Source organism: Pipistrellus hanaki (assembly GCF_964339955.1).
Source record: "Pipistrellus hanaki genome assembly, chromosome: 3".
Lineage (NCBI taxonomy): Eukaryota > Metazoa > Chordata > Mammalia > Chiroptera > Vespertilionidae > Pipistrellus > Pipistrellus hanaki.
In genome coordinates this window covers 120,853,071-120,872,051 of record NC_140505.1, presented here as the reverse complement: position 1 = coordinate 120,872,051, position 18,981 = coordinate 120,853,071, and the positions used below count along the sequence as shown (strand labels likewise).

Genomic DNA, 18,981 nt, shown 5'->3' with positions numbered 1-18,981 from the left:
TTTTTTATTTCAGTCAGTGTATGCTTAATTTCTAGTTGGTCCTTTTTCATACCCTCAGGGGTCTCATGAAGTTTATTGGCCTTTTCTATGAAATTCTTGAAAAACCTTATAACCATGGTTTTGAACTCTATATCCAGTCTTTTCTTCTCCTCCATTTCTTTTGTTTGAGATCTTTGTCCTTGACTCCTTATTTTCGCTGCTTCTCTGAGTTGGTAGGGTAGCTTTGTGGGCCTGGGTGTTCTATATGGTTCAATGGGTCAGCCTCCCAGTTGCTTGATGTGGACACTCTTGGTGCACCCCTTTGTGGACTCTGTGTACACCCTTGTTGTAGTTAAGTCTTGGTTGTTGTTGGTGTCACTGGGGGGAATTGACCTCCAGGCCAATAGGCTGTGAGGACCCGCTGTGTCTATAATGGAAGAATTGCTGTGCTGGAGACACGTTTATGGGGGAAGACTTGTTCCAGTAGGGCTTTGGTGTTCCCTGAGTCTGCTTTTTGAATGTGTCCCTTATGAGAGTAGATAAAATTTGGTGTCATCTCACACCAACCACTAGATACACTAGTTTCTGGATCTCCAATGGGGTGCAGTTCAGCTAGGAGCTATAGCAAGAACTACAGTTTTCTCCTCTTTGCTTGGGATTTGGAGGTTTTGGAGCTGGAGCTGCAGTTTATTTCATTAAGCTGCCACAATACAGGCCATTTATATGCAAAAGCAGCTGTGTGGAGCCTGGATGGGTTTGTAGAGTGTGTGGAGTGGGCCTCAGGGCAGGGTGGGGTCTCAGAACTTCACTAGGCTGGGGTGTGGCAAACAGCAATGGCTGCCATTAGCCATCTGTGCCTTCCTGCATTTCGAAGTCCCAGCATCCTCATGCTCCAGCGCAGTAAACAATGATTGCTGTGTGCACCTCTGCAAAAAAGTCACCCTCACTTTCTGGCTTGATGGCCGATAAACCAGCTTCTCCCCGTAGGAATCCGGGTCCCTCGTGTGAGCCCAGAAACTGGATTTCAAAGTGGTCCAGAGCTTGTTTCCCTTTGAGTTGAAAAAAGGCCAAAAGCTGCGCGCCCAGTCGCTCGCCACCAGCTCGATTAAAGTGCCTCTGGACCTAGGCTTTTCAACTTTTCAGTGCTTGTGCGCCTTTCTCTTTCAGCTAGTTTTCCTATGGTTCTGGGTGATAGACGTTTTGTCTTTTAGTTATAGTTTTGAAATTGTGTGCAAGGCGGCAGATTAGTTGTTTACCTTTGCCACCATCTTGGTTTCTCTCTATTTATTAATTTTTTTCACTTATTTATTTACAAATATTTCTTTATCAATGTGTGCCAGATATTATTGGCATACTTGCAATTTTTATTATCTTTTCCTATTTTACTTCACTATTGACTACTGAGTTTATCGTCTGATGTTCTGACACAATAAACATTCCTTTTAAATATTCTTTCACTCTCATGATTTCAAAATGTATATATATACATATTTAATTAAATTATTTTTTCCTGACTTCTTATCTTAACCCGAGCTTCTCCTCCTAAGACATCTCTATCCATGCTAACAAAATATGAAGTACATTTTACTTACTCATTTCTATCCTCAAGTGAAATCCTACAAATCAATATGTCTTTCTTATTTCACCATCAATATTAATGGCTCAATTTAGTCTCCAGATGTTAATGCAATGGTTTTAATAGAAAATTAACTCTACTATGTAATTGCTCCCCTAAGAACTACTTCATATGAATTATTTTAAATCAAAGTTGTCATTTCTTATATTCTCATGAGATAATTTGCTATATACAGTAGTCAAACTAATCACTCTGTAAAATAAATTAACTCATTTAACCTCCAAATAGGATACATATAAACCATTTTCCTTATAGTGTTCTCAATAAAAGACTTTTCCCACAAGAAATTTTACTGAGATACTTTATAAAGAAGTTCTGTGTTCACTAATATTTAGTTTAAAATTAATATTATTGTCCTAGTCGATATAGTTTGATGGGGTATCATCCTCTGCACCAAATAGTTGCCAGTCCTATTCCCAGTCAGGGCGCATGCCCAGGTTGTGGGCTAAATCCCAGGTAGGCTGCATGGAGGAATCAGCTGATCAACATTTAGCTGCTATCACATTGATGTTTCTCTCCTCCTGCTTTTCTTTCTCTCTAAAAATCAATTTTAAAAATCTTAAAAAAAACAAAACAAAACAAAAAAAAACAACCCAATATTATTATAGCTTTTCTTCATAGAATTTTGGGTCTCTAATTGTCTGTGTCTACATATATTGGGACAGGCATGTTGGCTTCTTTTTTAGAAAATCACAGTCCTCCTTATAATAGACACGTTCTCAATTGCCTTTAATGCAAATTGATATGTTAATATGGTTTAATTTGTCATACTAATTAGTGTGCCAATCCATATCTCAGCTTTGTAGTATTACCTAAAATAATGTTTATGCAGCATATTTTGGTAAATACTATTACAGCTACTCCAAAAATTCATCTCTGGATTAAGCCGGAGTACCTGAGAGAAGTATACCTGAATTAAATAATTAAAACTTCTGAAAAAATGGTTTAACAAAAATGTATCTGATAATTATGATGCCCACCCACACTAAGAGCTGTTATAAGAAAGACCTAAGTTAAACCTTATTTACCATGTAAGGATGTTGTTGAAGACATGTTCAGTAAGTTACATGATACCCTGTTTATGTGATTTGGGGAGGAGAAATATATCTTTGATCTCAGTACCAGAGATGGTTGCATTTTTCTTGACTATTTAATTTGTCTTTATTGCCACAGAGATCTATGATGTTGGTTTTGAAATATTATTTGCTGGAACACTCAGAGCTAAACCATAAAATACTTCTGGAATGTTTATGGCATATCTATTTTACCTATTGACTAAATTCTTGGGTTCATTCCATTTGTTGTATTCCTATTTCCTCTATGTAAATAAATCATCACATCCTGCCAATATTCTTTTGCTTATTCCTAATTATTCTTTGTCATCATTGTAACCTGCATGATGCTATGCATATATACAATACCTAAGCAGTTTATGTCAACCTTACTTTTTTTCTTATAGATAGCTATCTGGAGGCTCAGTCTTTCCTTTAAGTTTATACTTTACCAATTAAATAGTCATCTAAACTTATTTCTCAAACTGCCAGTGCCTTTCAATAATACTATGCTTGATGGTCTACCTTTTCTGCCTTTTCTTTTTACTTCCTAAGACTTTCTTTTCTCCGGTCTATGACAAATATTTTGTTTCCCCTTATATATCTCTTGTCATATTCAATCTACTTAAACATCTTTTCTCTCACATCTCTACTAATCTTCAATTGTTCTTTCAAATTGTAGCTACTATATTTTCTCATTCCATTGAGCCTTTCCTCTTTGCATCACCTATTTGTACTGGTTTATATCAGCTAAATTTACTTTTAAAATATGTATGAAAAAGGATCTGATACACTAAGACACAACTTGCCCATACCACTCAATTTGAATGTCCAATAAATGCTGATAATAAAATTTAAGTTAATGCAAAATTTATATGTAGTATGGTAAAATTTTCTTTGCACTCACCCTTGTAGGAGTTTATATTTTTATATTTATCCATACTATGCTAGTGTTAGAAACTGTACTTTTATTTATATATGCTCAAATTATATACTTGTTCCTTGTGTTTCTAAAAGAGTTGTAAATTATTTAAAATTATTAGAGATAAGAATATTCTTAATAAGTTAAGAAAGATTATGTTGATACTTTTATAAGTTTTAAAATTTCTAGATACCTGTTTTACTTAAAAGAGATTGTATCTGTGCTGGAAGATAAAAATATATAGTCATAAATAAAGAATTAAGGAAACTTGGTTTCCCATGTTAGTATACTTAACAAAATCAGCAAGAAGTCAATAAAGCTATCATCAGAATTCTGTGATAAAGGTTGATAACTTCTAATAGTTGATATTTAGAAGTTTAGGGAATAATTACTTTTTACATACATTTTCATACTCTAAGTTGAATCTATTAAGTAGTCACTAAAGCTGACATGCATTTAAACCTGTAACAAATTGTACTTATACAGATACACATACTTTTATTTAAATCAGGATGAAAGAACTTCACCGATAAGAATAATTTATGAATAAAAATATAATTTACGGAATACCTTGGCAGTGAATGTTGATCGCTTCATCACAGTTCAGTCATGTTTAGAAAATCTAAGCAAGCTGCGTGATTACTCCAGGAAGCATGGCATGATGTGTTCAAATTAATACCATCTGTGGATAGAAAAAGTTTGAGGGTTTTAGTCATTCTTAAAGAATGGAAATCTGATTCTCCATGCTAAAATGAGTGTAATCCTTTTTGTATCTGTAATTCAATAGGGCAGTCGCTTTGAAATACACTGGTTCAATACACAGTTCATCAAAAGAGAAGATACTGGATATAAATGAGGGTTACTGCTGGTCATTTATGAGTGCCTGTATGGTAGCCTTGTTACAAAGAATGGTGCATGAGTTATACTATATATTTGGCCTCAGATTAGATTTCATTTCTTATCATTCTTTTAAATACATTTGATTGGAAAATGTGGACAAAGTTTCTTACTACATGAAAACCAAAGGGCTGTTTCAATGGAGCATAATCTAATCACACAGTCAACACTTACTGAGTGCCTATGTGCCAGACACTGGGGCTCTGTTCAAGTTCATCACTGTACCTGTCACAAGGAAGGCAACTGCAATTGTTGTTACTCTTTCGTAGCTAGATTAAAAATAAACAGTTCTTGCACAGACCCTGTTTCTTTGTCAAGTTAAAATACTATCCTATTTAGACCATGACTTCTTTGTAACACTTTTTTTTTGAAAATGCTGGAGTCTATGGGTCAATATTAACCTGCTGAAAATCTTTTTACTGGGCAAGAAAGTTTAAAGTAATTCTTTTTTTTTAATCTTAACTTTGAAGGGGGAAGTTCCATCTACAACCATGGGCATCCAGTCTTGCTGAAATGGGGAAAGGGTAGCCCTCTTTCTTCTTTAGTTTATTGGATAGCTAACGCACCCCTCTTCCTTCCTCATGTTATTGGCCCAGTAAATGCTAGGCCATGGGAATTGAAAGGAAGAATGGGTGCTTGGTGGTGCCTAGGCCATACTCCCTGGTTCTCCTGGGGAAAAAGCAGATTCTATGGTCTTAATGCAATCGAAGAGTCAACCTAAAACTCCTCAATTATCCCACTGGACTTAGAATGAAACTAAAACTCTTGAATCTAGTCTAGAAGGCTCAATATTTTCTTATTTTTGGCCTACTTCTCCAACTTCCTATCTTCCTATCTACGTCCTTATCGGTTACAATAGCCTTTTTTTTAGATGTTTCTCTTTTCTTCCTTAGAATCTTAACACATTCTATTGTTTTTCTCCTGGGAAGCTACATCTGATCTATCAGATCTCTGGTCAAATAATAATTGATCATAATTTTTTTCCTGACCATCTGTCTAAATCAAATCCCTATTATACCCTCTTATTCATTTGTTCATATATTAAAAAATATTTATTAAATGCCTTCATTTTTGCAAGCATTAATATAGACCTTCAGGGACAAAATCTAATAGGTAGATGGGCACTTGTGTGTGTGTGTACATATAGTTGTTCAATATTTTTTATAGAAATTAATATGGAATCTAAATCTTTTTAGATCTTTAGTATAAATGGAGTGAAGCAGAGATGACAATAGGATTATTCCTATTTGAGGTGGGTTTTCAGGGTAGAACTAGGATTTATAGGAAAATAGATATCAATTCAAAATAATGAAGGGTGAACAAATTAATAGTGCTATCCTGAAATAAATTTTAAAATAAAGCCCTTCAAGATTTTGAGTTTCCTTTGGCTCTCTATATTTAAGCAAAGGCTAGGTAAGTATAGATTGGTCACTTTGTGGAGGGAAGTTGAATTGGTTTTCTGTTGTATGTCACAAGTTATCACAAAATTAGAAACTTAAAATGACATGGATTCACACACAGTTCTGTAGGTCAGGAATCTGGGCATGCTGTGCCTGGATTCCCAACTCAGGGTCTCACAGCGGAAACCAATGTGCAGTCAGCTGTACTTTTAGGTGGAGCTCAGGCCCTCTTTTAAGCTCATGTGGCTGTGGCAGAATTCAGTTCCTTAGAGCTGCCTGACTGAGATCACCATTTCCTGTCTGGTGCTTAGCCAAAGGCTACTCTCAGTGACTAGAGATGTCCTCAACTTTTTTACACAGCCAGCAGTGGAGAAACTTTTGTGCACCGAATATATATTTTGCTTTATATATCTTACTTTTCTCTCTCATAACTAGCCAAAGAAAACTCTGTGCTTTTATAGGACTCACATTATAAAATCAGGCCCACTGAATAATCTCTCTCTATTTTGAAGTAAACTTATTTGAATTCTTAATTACAACAGCAAGATTTCATCATATCAGTACGTATGTCAGTGTTTGGTAGAAACACTGGAAGAAGCCAATAATCTTAGGGGACATTTGCCTACATAAAGGTCAGACATAAAAAGACAAGTTGACCAAGATCATCTCTAAACTTCTTTCAAATTCTGATTCTCTAATCTTCTAATTCATTTGCCTGTTCTATAAATGCAACCACCAAAATAGACCTAAAACTTGACTAACACATTGTTTCTTCTTTCCTGAACAAATCAAATGGCCTGTGAATTTGTTCATTTTCCTCTTGTGCAATTGCCAAACTTGACTTGATAAAATAGACTTCTGAACATCTTATTCTGACAACTTTCCATTGCCTGACAAGCTATCTGGAAGTCCCACAGAAAAAGTATGTCCCCAGGCCATTATGCAGTCTTTCTATTTGAAATTGCCAATATGAATTATGAACTATGATCTCACTTGGCTTAGATCGCATTACTCCCTAGAATCTCTACATTTACAATCAATGAAATCCCATCTCACATGCTGCCTTGTCTCTTAAAACTTATCCAGAATCCCCAAGCCAGTCATGTTTCTCTGCTTTGTGTTAAAATATCTTGAAAATGTATCTTTTCTTCAAGTAGTTGAGTTCAAACTCAGTGGCTGAGGAATTTAACTGAATTATGGGAATTCTACTTTTTAAACAATTCAAAATTTCTTCTACAAAGGTAATTTATTTTTCTTAAAAAATAGCTTTTCTCTAATTGCTTTCCCACATAACTAAAGATAGAAGAGGGAGGTATTATAAGTAATGTTCTGTTTGCAATGCTCTTTTAAACATTGTTTGCTTAAATGCAGTGATATTTGATGACAAATATTAATATTTGAAAACAGAGTAATAAAATCTGGTCAATTTAATCCAACGGCTGTAGTAATCTCCTACTTGTTTTCCATTGCTTTAGACTTTCTTGTCTTTTCCAGAGTTAGGCAAATATACAAGCAATCTGTCTGTAGATAATTCAGTAAAAATTTAAGAGGAAATCTAAAATTTCAACTCATGTCCAAACCTCTCTTCATAACACCAAACTCATGAAACTACTATTTCACATCTTCTTCTGGATATCTAATAAGCCTTTCAAAGTAAACATACTCAAAATCACTTCTCAATCTTTCTTCCCAAAGCTTACTCTTGCCACAGTTATCCCCCTGTTGGTTAATAGTGACTTCATATTTATTTTGCTCAATCCAAAGACCTTAGCATTTCCCTCTACTCCTCTCTTTCTCTCACACACCACAGGTCACACATCAACAAATCCCATTAGTGCTCCTTTAAATTATATTTAGAATCTCAGTACTTCCTGTCAATGTTACCACTACAGTCTGGTCTAGGCCATCATGATCTCCCATGTTGAGTTTACAATAGCCTCCTAATTATTCTCCCTCTTCTCACCCTTGTATCCCTTAGTCTATTCACAACACATTAGCTTGAGTGATTCCATGAAAACATAGTAGAGCCTGTCACTTTTCTATCCAGATTAAAGTAAGAATGATTTACAACATTCTACATAATCTAGCTTTTAGTGTTTTTTTTTTCTTAGACTTTGACTCCTAGGAGACACACTATCTTCTATGTTATTCTTCAATTATTCCAAGCATGGTTCCAACTTAGGGTCCTTCATAATGTATTTTTTCTGCTGGGATGATCTTTTTCCACCTTTATCAAGAACATCATGTTTTCTAATCAATGAGGCCTTCTCTAATGACTCAATTAAAATTTCAATATCCCCGTAATTCTTTTTTTTTTTTTTGCTTCCTTACATTCCTCCACAACACAAATCATCATCAAAAGTACTATATGTAATACTTATTTATACTTTTATTGTATACTAGAGGCCCAGTGCATGAAAATCGAGCATGGATAGGGTGCCTAGGCCTGGCCAGCTATTAGGGCCAATTGGACCTTCCTTTCCCAGCTGCTGGCTGCCAGCTGTTGGCTATCAGCTGTTGCCCAAAGCCTTCTCTTGTTCTGCACCACCCCCTGTTGGTCAACACATGCCATAGTGAGCGATCAAACACCCAGTCTCTTGGTCCAACTCCCAAGGGGACACTTTGTATATTAGCCATATATATATATATATATATATATATATATATATATATACACACACACATATATATATATACTAGAGGCCCAGTGTGCAATTGAACGTGCATGAGGAGGCACCCCGCAGGCCACCACGAGAGTCAGTCTGGACCACCACTGTGGGTGGCCTGGACCTGTCCTGATTTCTATCCCAGGCCGCCCCTACTCCCTGCCTGTGTCTGCTCCAGGCCGCCAGAGCTGCTCCAGGCCCCAGTATCTGTCTTTGTCTCCACTCCTGGCTTCACCTGAGCAAGCAATCTTCTCCTCTCTGGTCATGACTCATGACAGAGCCCCGATCTAATTTGCATATTTCCTCTTTATATAGATAGTTAAAGCTCCTTAATGTAAATTACACAAGGATAGGGACTTTAATTTATTTTCTTCATAATAAAGAACCTACAGTATCACTTGGAACAAATTGGGTACTCATTTGTATTTATTAAAAGTTGAATTCATATGATATGTTTAGGAATGAGTGAGTTTTCTATTTATTAATTGCCTTATTTTTAAGTTTGCATATAGTTTTTATGAGTTTTTCCATTTCCATACAAATCATTGTTATTCATTCTATCTCAGACTTTTGAGCAAAACTCCTTACATATAGGCATGGTTGAAGGACATACCCATACCACTTAGTATAATTGTTCTTTCATATTTCTAACCACAACATGCTTATATTTCTTATCCAATAAATGGCTATTAAAAAAAAGACATAAACCTATGTATCTTTAATCCCTAAACAGGCTCCGGGCCTGGCACATGGTATGAATATAGCAAACCAATAATAAATATGAAATCTAATAAGTGAGTTCAAGTAGGAGCATGTATTATAGTTGATACACCAATGTCTTAGTCTGAGAATTAATATCAGTATGCTGGATGATATTCTAGAAATAGTTTTGTTAATTCTAAATTGTACAAGATAAAATAATTATGAATTCATTTAATAATCTTATTTTAAATTATTTTATACTCAACATTTACTATATATAAGATGCCCTTGTGTCTGTCTAGACATTTCAATATAGAATGTCTTTCTTAGGAACTGAATATTAAAAACTCAGACCATACCTAGGGAAGGACATAGGACTCTATGAGCATACAAGTTTTTTTGTACCAGTGCTTGTATAGATGAAGCAAGGTTTATGTTGTAAATGAAATAGGGAGCAAAACTAGAAATAAAAATAATCACAATTATTTTGTCTTCCACCTCTTTGAACCTGCGGTCTCTGAAGCATCAGCTTAATATTTAAACTAAGGGCAATTGTAATAAGACACTTTATTATGCCACTAGTTACATTATAAGTAGTATTTTTTTAATATCATCTTTTACTTCTGTTAACAAAATGTTCAGTAATTCCAATGACTTTGTATTTTTTTCTCTTTAATTTTTAGTTCCCAGTGTTCCCACAAATATTTCTTTTTCTGATGTTCAATCAACTAGTGCAACATTGACATGGATGAAACCTGACACTATTTTTGGTTACTTCCAAAATTACAAGATTACCACTCAACTTCGAGCTCAAAATTGCAGAGAATGGGATTCTGAAGAATGTATCGAATATCAAAAAATTCAGTACCTCTATGAAGCTGACCTAACTGAAGAGACAGTGTATGGCTTAAAGAAATTTAGATGGTACAGATTCCAAGTGGCTGCCAGCACCAATGCTGGCTATGGCAATGCTTCAAGTTGGATATCTGCACAAACCCTGCCTGGCCGTAAGTTTTGTCCTGTATAGGTACATATATTTTTGCAATCAAGAAAAAGTTCTTTAATTGGTTTTCTATAGGAAGCACTCAAAGTGTAGCTAAAGATTGCTCTTACAACCTAAATTTTATATTTTAAAACTAACTTCCTTACTTGCTGTGACAACATCATTAACGTTTAAGTAAATGATGGTTTTCATACAAAGTGTGTGTGTGTGTGTGTGTGTGTGTGTGTGTGTGTGTGTGTAGAATAATCTGCAGATGTGAATACCCACGTCCCATGTGGTTCAGGGTTCAAGCTCTGGAAGAGGGTCCACACACAAATGAAAGAAATGAGACAAGAAATAATTTGGAAATACTGGGGGACCAAGGGGAGCCCAATTCAAGAGGAAGAACTCCACTTGGGTTCCGGGCTTGCCATCCTTTTGTTCAATTTGGGATACACCTATAGCCCTTCCTTATGCAGGTAATTTCCAGTAACAGGCAGACTATTTTATCAATAAGGATTTACATGACTGTCTGGTAGGGAAGTTGCTTCAGTTACCATTGTCTGGATTAAACAGTGGTTGTAAAGCCCTGACCTTTGCCAGAGCTCAAGGGTCACCAGCATTCTGGGATCCTGGTCCACATCTCTCTACTAGTGAAGACAATAGACAGTTTCCCACATACAGAAAGGAATAATTTTTTTTGTCAGTGCCTGTTTTCAAACTGATGACCATTCTTGTCCAGGCACTGCTGACAATGCAAAGCAATGGAATCACAAACATCAATAATAATTTCATTTGGTATTTTTGTGCCCTCAATTTGTCCACTGTTGCTGGTTTTGTACAGTAAATTTATCTTTTATGTATCTCCATAAAAAATTTTGCGGCACTTTAGGACAAATTTTCTTTGAACAAAGCTTAGTCAGGCTTCACCCATTATTTCAAATCAGTTAAACCTAAAAAGGAGTGAAAATTAAGTGAGTTATCAATTGTTAAGTTGTGGATTTATTTTTGGTAACTATATATATATATATATATATATATATATATATATATATATGAATAAGAGTATATATTATATACATATATATGTATCTATGCATATGCTATATATCATTATATATATCACACACACTGATTTCTGTTACAGTTTATATCTATGTGTTAATTTCTACTTAAATAGTGTAAAAATCACTGAACATAAAAATTACTGAGTTAGTACACAAACTAACTCAAGTAATAACACATTTACTTTTAATTTAATTGAATACCAATGGCAAATTTATTTCTGTCATTAGGGTTTTCTCAGACTTTCAGAGTTGTGTCACAGAGTCTTATATTACAACAAAATATTACTGCTATCTCTTGTGGTCTGTCATTAGACTATAGTAATTGATATCAAGAATCCTTTGTCCATGCCTACATTTTCTCCTCATATCTGCAGTATATGAAACCAGGTTTTACAACCTTTTCATTGTCTCCCTCCCTTCCCCTCCCCCTTCCTCTCTTCCCCTTCCTCTCTCCCCCTTCCTTTCTCCCTCTCCCTCTCCCTCTCCCTATCCCTCACCCTCTCCCTCTTCCTCTCCCTCTCCCTCTTCCTCTCCTCTTCCTCTCTCTCTCCCTCTCCTTCTTTCCCTCTCTCTTCTTCTTCTCATCCTTCTCTCTCTCTCCCTCTTTCTCTCTCCCTCCTAGACAGATCTGTCTTCTAAAAGCTTTTTAGTGTATGCTTTTCACCTGAAGAAAGTTCTGGCACAAAGAAGTACCTAGGGTCTGACTTCCAACTTGAGCTGGGGAAAAGGGAAAAATACAGAGAAGAAACAAAATAATCTCTCAAAATTGTTCTGTCATCTATACATATTTCAGGACTTCTGCATTCAAGTAAACACTCTTTAAATGTTTTTCCAGAGAAATCACTAAGAGTGGGTAAAGATTGTTCTTGCAACTTTAGTTCAATATTTAAAAAAACTAACTTGTTACCCTACTTGTTTAGATATTAACCATTATTAAATAAGTGTTTCTTTTACTTATCATGAACACTATCCACACTAATAAAAGAATAAGATGCAAATTAACAATACCTTTGTGATGCCCACCAGCCAATCAGGAGTGAGTATGCAAATTTAACCCAACAAATATGGTGGGTTATTTTGCATATGCAGGCACTGAGCAGCCAGGGACAAGGTGGGACGCAGGCATTCTGCACTGCCCCAGCTGCTCTGGGCCTCTGGGCATCTTGGGAAGGCAGAAAGGCGGCTCTGGGCCAGAGTGAAAAGGTGACTTAAGCCGGAGTGAAGGCAGTGCTGTAACCAGGGGAAGGAAGGCCCATTCTTGCACGAATCTCATGCATCAGGACTCTATAATCTACATATAATTATGGTGGCTACCATACAAAACAAATAAATTGTAAATCAAGTTCTGCTCTGAGAGAAGACTACACTGTCTTTGAAATGCCTTTCACCATCTCACACAAACCCTCCATAATATGGGGACCTTATGTTACCATCCTTCTATATTAACCAAGACTTTTACTAGGTTATTACTTTAAAATCAAAACCATATTTTTCTTTAAAAAAAAAAAGAGTACCTATTAGTAGAGTAACACACACAGATTTTCAGTGATAAGTGGATGCTGTTATAGTCCTTTATTGACAGTGAAATAAGCTTTGATCTAGAGGCTTTATTTTCTAGGGCACTACGTGCATCTTTTGTTTCTATTCCCCAAAGTACCTGGCATAATGTTTGAATAGTAAGTGTCCAACAAATGTTTGTTAATGCAATTCAACATTTGAGATAAAATCTAGACAGGTCAGCCTTCAACACAATTGTCCAAGCTCTCCTCTTTGTAGCACTTTGACTTTTGATTTCTGTGAAATCTACCCTTCTGGTTTATTTCCTACCTCTCTGGTAGCTCTTTCTAAGCCTCCTTTGCTCATCCTCTTTTTCTTTGACTCTAAGTTTTGGAGTGCCAAGAAATCTATGCTTGGCACCTTGCTTTTTGCCTTTATTCCATTGTGATTAAGAGGAAATGAAAAGATTTATATACAGGATGGGGAAAAGTAGGTTTATAGTTGTTCCTATGGAAAATAATACAATAATTAGTAAACAATAATACAAGAAAAAAACTGTTTGCATACTCATGACTGGAAACCTACTTTTCCCCCACCCTGTATTTCAGAATTTGTAACAATAGATATAATTTTTCTTAATATTTTCAAACTTACTAGTTTTTCATCTGAATATTCATATGTGGGTGAGAATAGTACATTATTTTAGTCGTATAAGTCAGGAAAATTAGTTGATTATTCTTCTTTTAGTTTCAAGAATTGAGGGGACATTTTTTCTAATATTTGAATTTCATAGTACTGCAGTAAAAAAAAAAAGTTGTATTTGTTATATTAAGCCAAGAAGAGATAATCTAAGATTACATTTGATATAAAAGACAAAAAGACACTACATATATTATTGCAAGATTATATATATATATATATATATATATATATATATATATATATATATGGTAAAGTAACATATAGTATAGGAATCAAAAATTAGAACAGTCAAGCAATAAAAATCTTAAAAGCAGTGATGTTTTTAAAATTAAATGTAAGAAATGCTTAGATGTTGATTGCAGACTAAACAAGAAAAGTATAGCCATTTGCAAACATTAGAAATAATCTGGAGGAAGATAATTAGAAAGTTTTGTATTACTTATCTTTGGTTTTTAAAAAATAGTCATTTTATAATATACCAGAGGCCCAGTACACAAAATTCTTGCACTCAGTGTGTGTGTGTGTGTGTGGGGGGGGGGGGGTTAGGTCCCTCAGCCTGGCCTGCACCCTCTCACCGTCAGGGAGCCCACAGGATATATCCAACTGAAGGCTTAGGCCAATTCAGTTCTAAGCCGTCAATTGGACATCCTTAGTGCAGCCATGGAGACAAGAGAAGCTCCCACCACCACCGTTGTGCTTGCCAGCTGGTGAGCCCGGCTTCTGGCTGAGTGGCCCTCCCCTTGTGGGAGCGCACTGACCACCAGGGTGCAGCTCCTCTACTGAGTGTCTGACCCCTGGAGGTCAGTGCGCATCATAGTGACCAGCCGTTTGCCATTTGGACAATTTGCATATTATCCTTTTATTATATGAGAAGATAAAATTATGAAAGTGAACAACTTATTTGAATAATAGAAAGGTCAAAACAATAATATAAGTTGGTAAAAACTACTATTTCTGATATGTACATTTTATTATAATAGCATCAAATTGTGTCCAAGCTCTTAGCAAAATAGAACCTCTTATCAAAACCTACGACTTCTGAATAAGGAGAGAACAATTGATGGATAGTTTGAACTGGAATTATTCACTTTGAATAACTCAAATAAAGGACAACCTAGTTTGGGTAATAGATATTATTTTAAAATGTTCTGAAATTGCTTGTAAAATTAGAAAATATGTTGTATATACTCTTTCTGAACTAGTAAAAAAGAAAATTTAAATTAAAATCCAGAGAGCAGAGTTGGATTGCAAGCTGAGGATTAAGTTGGTTTACTTGCTGAATCCGAATCTATCACTGTACACTAGAGTGAATAAAGAAACTGTATTCAGCCAACACAAGCTAACATTTCTTTCTCCCACATACTCTGATCTAGATCATTGAAGCCAAATTGCTATTCTCCTTAAGTCATCTGTGTAATAACCATAACTCTCTACATCATGCTGAGTGCATATTGATAAATAAGCACAGAAATTACAAATGGCAGAAATATTTAACTTGCAATATTAAAATCTTGCAGATCATTTTACTAATCTATTATTTTTTTTTTATTAACCCTATACTCAAAAGCAATTTGAGTTGAGTAGAGGGAAGAATATAGACTGGAAAACTGCTAAGTATCCCTGTGGTGCACAATAGGTACTTAAAATGTTGAGGAAATGTATAACTTTAAAAGAGTATGGGTGTGAAATTAGAATGGAATGAATTGAGACTCTTCATAATGTGCATCTCCTATGGACCACCAGGACTGGAAGACAGCAAGGAAGGAAAATTCCTGGGGTAACACTTAGGTTGTGAAAACCACAGGATACCGTACTCATGAGGAATTTTAACTACCCAAACATCTGTTAGGTTAAAAAAATTCAACAAAACATGCCTCATCAAAGAAGTTTCCGAGGAATGCAACTTTATTATCTAAAAAGAAGAAAAAACAAATAGAAGACAAAGTATGGAATAGCATTTTTTAAAATAAGCAGTTGTTAATGAGTTATTCAATTAATGTGATGAATGCTATCATAATAGAAGTAGATATTAACCTTTCTGTAAAGAAGCAAATATATGATGGTTAGCCATAAATAAATAAATAAGAAGCCATAGTCTAAGACATAAAGAAACCTATTTGATTTACCAGTAGTTCATTTTTATAATAGACTTTATCTTGCTGCTACTAGAGGAAATGAATATAATTTATTCTACACATGAGGAAATTAGTTAGGTGCTGTGGAAAGTCTTCTCAGTTAATTTTCTGAGACTCACAAATGTGTAATTCAGACATGTCCTGGCTGGGAGCCCAGTTAGTTAGAGCATCATCGTGATGTGCCAAGGTTGAGGAGTGGATCTCCCCCAGTCAAGGTACCTATAAGTATCAACCAATGAATGCATGGAATGATAAATGACAAATTGATCTCTCTCTCTCTCTCTCTCTCTCTCTCTTTCTCTCTCTCTCTCTCTCTCTCTCTCTCTCTCTCTCTCTCTCTCTCCCCCTCTCTCTCTCATCAACTTTTAAAAAGGATAATATCTCTCTCTTCTAGACTTGTACATTAAAGTTACTAGTATGATTACTTAGGTTTCCACAGACATCTCAGACCCCATATTATCATTGCCCCTCCCCCACTATAAATCTTTTCCTGTCTCAGTGCATTGTATATTCATCTAACTGTTGAAATGAGCATTCTAAAAATAATTTTTAATTCTTTCTAGCAATCCTCACCCCCAAGTCCATATCTGAGTCCTTTTGAATTTACTTATTAAATACTTCTCAAATTTATTTTTTTCTGTTAAGGGTCTCTAAATCCAGACCTTTAAAATGCATATCCTAGATTATTACAAAAGATATCTAAATGGTCTTTCTGTCTCCCATTTTATCTACCCCCATCTGAACTCGGCTTTTGAATATGCCTATACGACATACGATTCCTCTGCTTAAAAGCTTTGATAGTTTTATACTTTCTTGTTGTATAAAAATCATACTTTTTAGTATGCTGCTCAATGGCCTCCTTTATGACTTTGCTTATATTCCCTGTATTTGCCTTGTTTTTTCTTCTTTGTGCTTCAGAATCTTTGATTCTTTTTTCTTACTTGCCTTTTGGAGAGCAGCCTTTTCCATAAATTCCTCTCTCCATCCCATCTCCCAAAACTTGCTTGTGAAAATACTGACATGTATTGTCATAATTGCTTATTTCTCTCTCTCTTCTGTGGAATTCTCAGCTCCTTAAAGGCAGAAGTAATCAGATGATCATGTCTTATATGTGTTTCTAATATCTAGACCTACTCAATGTCTAAATTTGGGCTGCTAGGTATGATTACAAAGAGAAGCTATTTGGATAAAATCATAATTTATAATGATTACATAATACTAACACATAAAATTAAACTTTTAATAAATCATTCAACTATACACTTAATTCAAAAGAGCTATTGCCAGGTAATTAAATGAGTTTTTCAGAATTTAAATAAAAAACATTTGAAAGGCCATTACATAAGCTCATAGAATGTGTTTTTCAGTAAAATCACTAAAAATCAAAGGAAATTATATGAATTATCACTATATTATATTTTAAAACCAATATTATAGGAAGCCTGGTTAACCTAACAAAAGAAAAGAAAAGAAAAAAGAAAAAAAGCTCTCCCTTTATAGCTAGGTGCATTTTATCATTTTTTAAAAAGGAATTCTTTCACTTTCTCATCTGAAACTTCAAATCTCATGTTGAATTGAATTTATTTTTAGTCTTCTGAGAATCTTCTTTCTCTTGGTTATGAGAGAAGTGTGCAATAGGCTTAAATCTTTGTGCTTTTGGTCATTGACCTTAGTTCTGGTCTGCCTCAGTACGAGGCCTTGGGTCTACAAAAATTCAGCTTCATTTTCTCCTACATTTACTAAGGGAGTGGGGAGAATTCTAAGTTGACTATGCAAAACTCCAAATTCTATAGATTACTATGCCTGGTGGTTTAGGTTACTTTCTGATTGGACCCAATAACTGAATTGAGAGACCTTGGCTGGATGGTTAAAAACCATAACAATAGCTATGCTTATTAATAGATGCTGGTACTATTTATTCTAAGAACTTTACATTTTGATTCAGTCATGAACCTCATTCATTTCTAGGGAAGAGCCTGAGATCTTAGAATGTGACTAGAACTTGGGCAAAGCCTCATGGTGGTATGAAAGTAAAAAGAGGTGGAGGGGTGCTAAGTAGGAATACAAAGAGGATATAATCAAGTGAAATCATAATGCAGAGGAAATAATAGTAAGCATATAAAATTAAACTATTTAATAAAGATTTGACTCTATATTAATGTCAATAAAGCTTTTGTAAGGTTGTTAAGCAAGTTTTATAGAATATCAATAAAATCTTTTGAAATCAAATTTGTATAAGCAAATGGAATATCTTTTTCAGCAAAAGCACTAAAAACTAACCAGTAAAGGACATTTTAAAGATTATCACTCTGTGATATTATTTGCTTTGGCAACTGGGACTGGGAAAGACCTTCAGAGCCCTAACCGGTTTGGCTCAGTGGATAGTGTCGGCCTGGGAACTTAAAGTTCCCAGGTTCGATTCTGGTCAAGGGCATGTACCTTGGTTGCAGGCACATCCCCAATAGGAGGTATGCAGGAGACAGCTGATCAATGTTTCTTTCATCAGGGTTTCTAACTCTCTATCCCTCTCTGTAAAAAATCAATAAAATATTTTTTTTTAAAAAAAGAAAGACCTGGAGATATTATATAAGTAAATAACACAAACATCTTCATTCCTAAACAAATGATGGAATTTTCCCTTACACAGAAAACCCTAATCTACACTTTTGGTTTCTTTTCTCTTTTTTATTTTACCCTTAATTCATTGCCCCTGCATACAATGAATGGGTGGGCAAAATAGAAACATTTAACCTGGCCCTAACATTCCATATGTGATAGCCTTATCTGAATTATTTCAGGTTTTTCCTTCAGAGAGCTTCAAGGTGGATCTAACAATGTTTTCCTATGTTCCTATGAAGCATGTTGCTCTGTTATCACTCTAAGAACTTTGTGAATGGGAGGGAGTGATAGGAGGAAGAAAACTCTTTTAGTTTATCCAGAATTAAAATAAATGAAAGGTGGGAAGAGTCTAATCTGTGGTGTGTCTGTTGGCTGGATTCATGTTCCCATGTTTATCACCAGCTGCCAAGCCCTCCTCTACTACTTCTCTAGCCTTCAGAGAGCAGTCCGTTAATCCCCTTTTCCAGCCTTTTTATAAGAGTTGTAATTATCGGTCAACTGATCTGAAGAACAGTGCCACTACTTTTTCAAATGGTATGTTGGTATTATAGAGCGATGGTTCTTATACCAAAGGCATTAGAATCATCAGGCGGGGGGGAGGGGGGGGGCTTGTTAAGACAGTGCTGGAGCCTCCCCAGGACTTATGATTCAGTAAGTCTGGGGCACGGCCTCAGAATTTGCTTTCTAATAACTTCCTAGGTGTTGCTGCTGGACTGGAGGTCACA

General features: G+C 35.4%; 1 protein-coding gene across 1 annotated transcript in view; it reads left to right on the top strand.

The window, feature by feature from the left end:
• The window catches only part of PTPRQ (protein tyrosine phosphatase receptor type Q), a gene marked incomplete at its 5' end in the record, with an annotated part of 199,117 nt that overhangs the window by 101,363 nt on the left and 78,773 nt on the right, over positions 1-18,981 (top strand). The window contains one exon of the mRNA XM_084878250.1: positions 9,938-10,261. Within this exon, the coding sequence (XP_084734376.1) occupies positions 9,938-10,261 (324 nt within the window). The remainder of the gene's footprint in view (positions 1-9,937; positions 10,262-18,981) is intronic.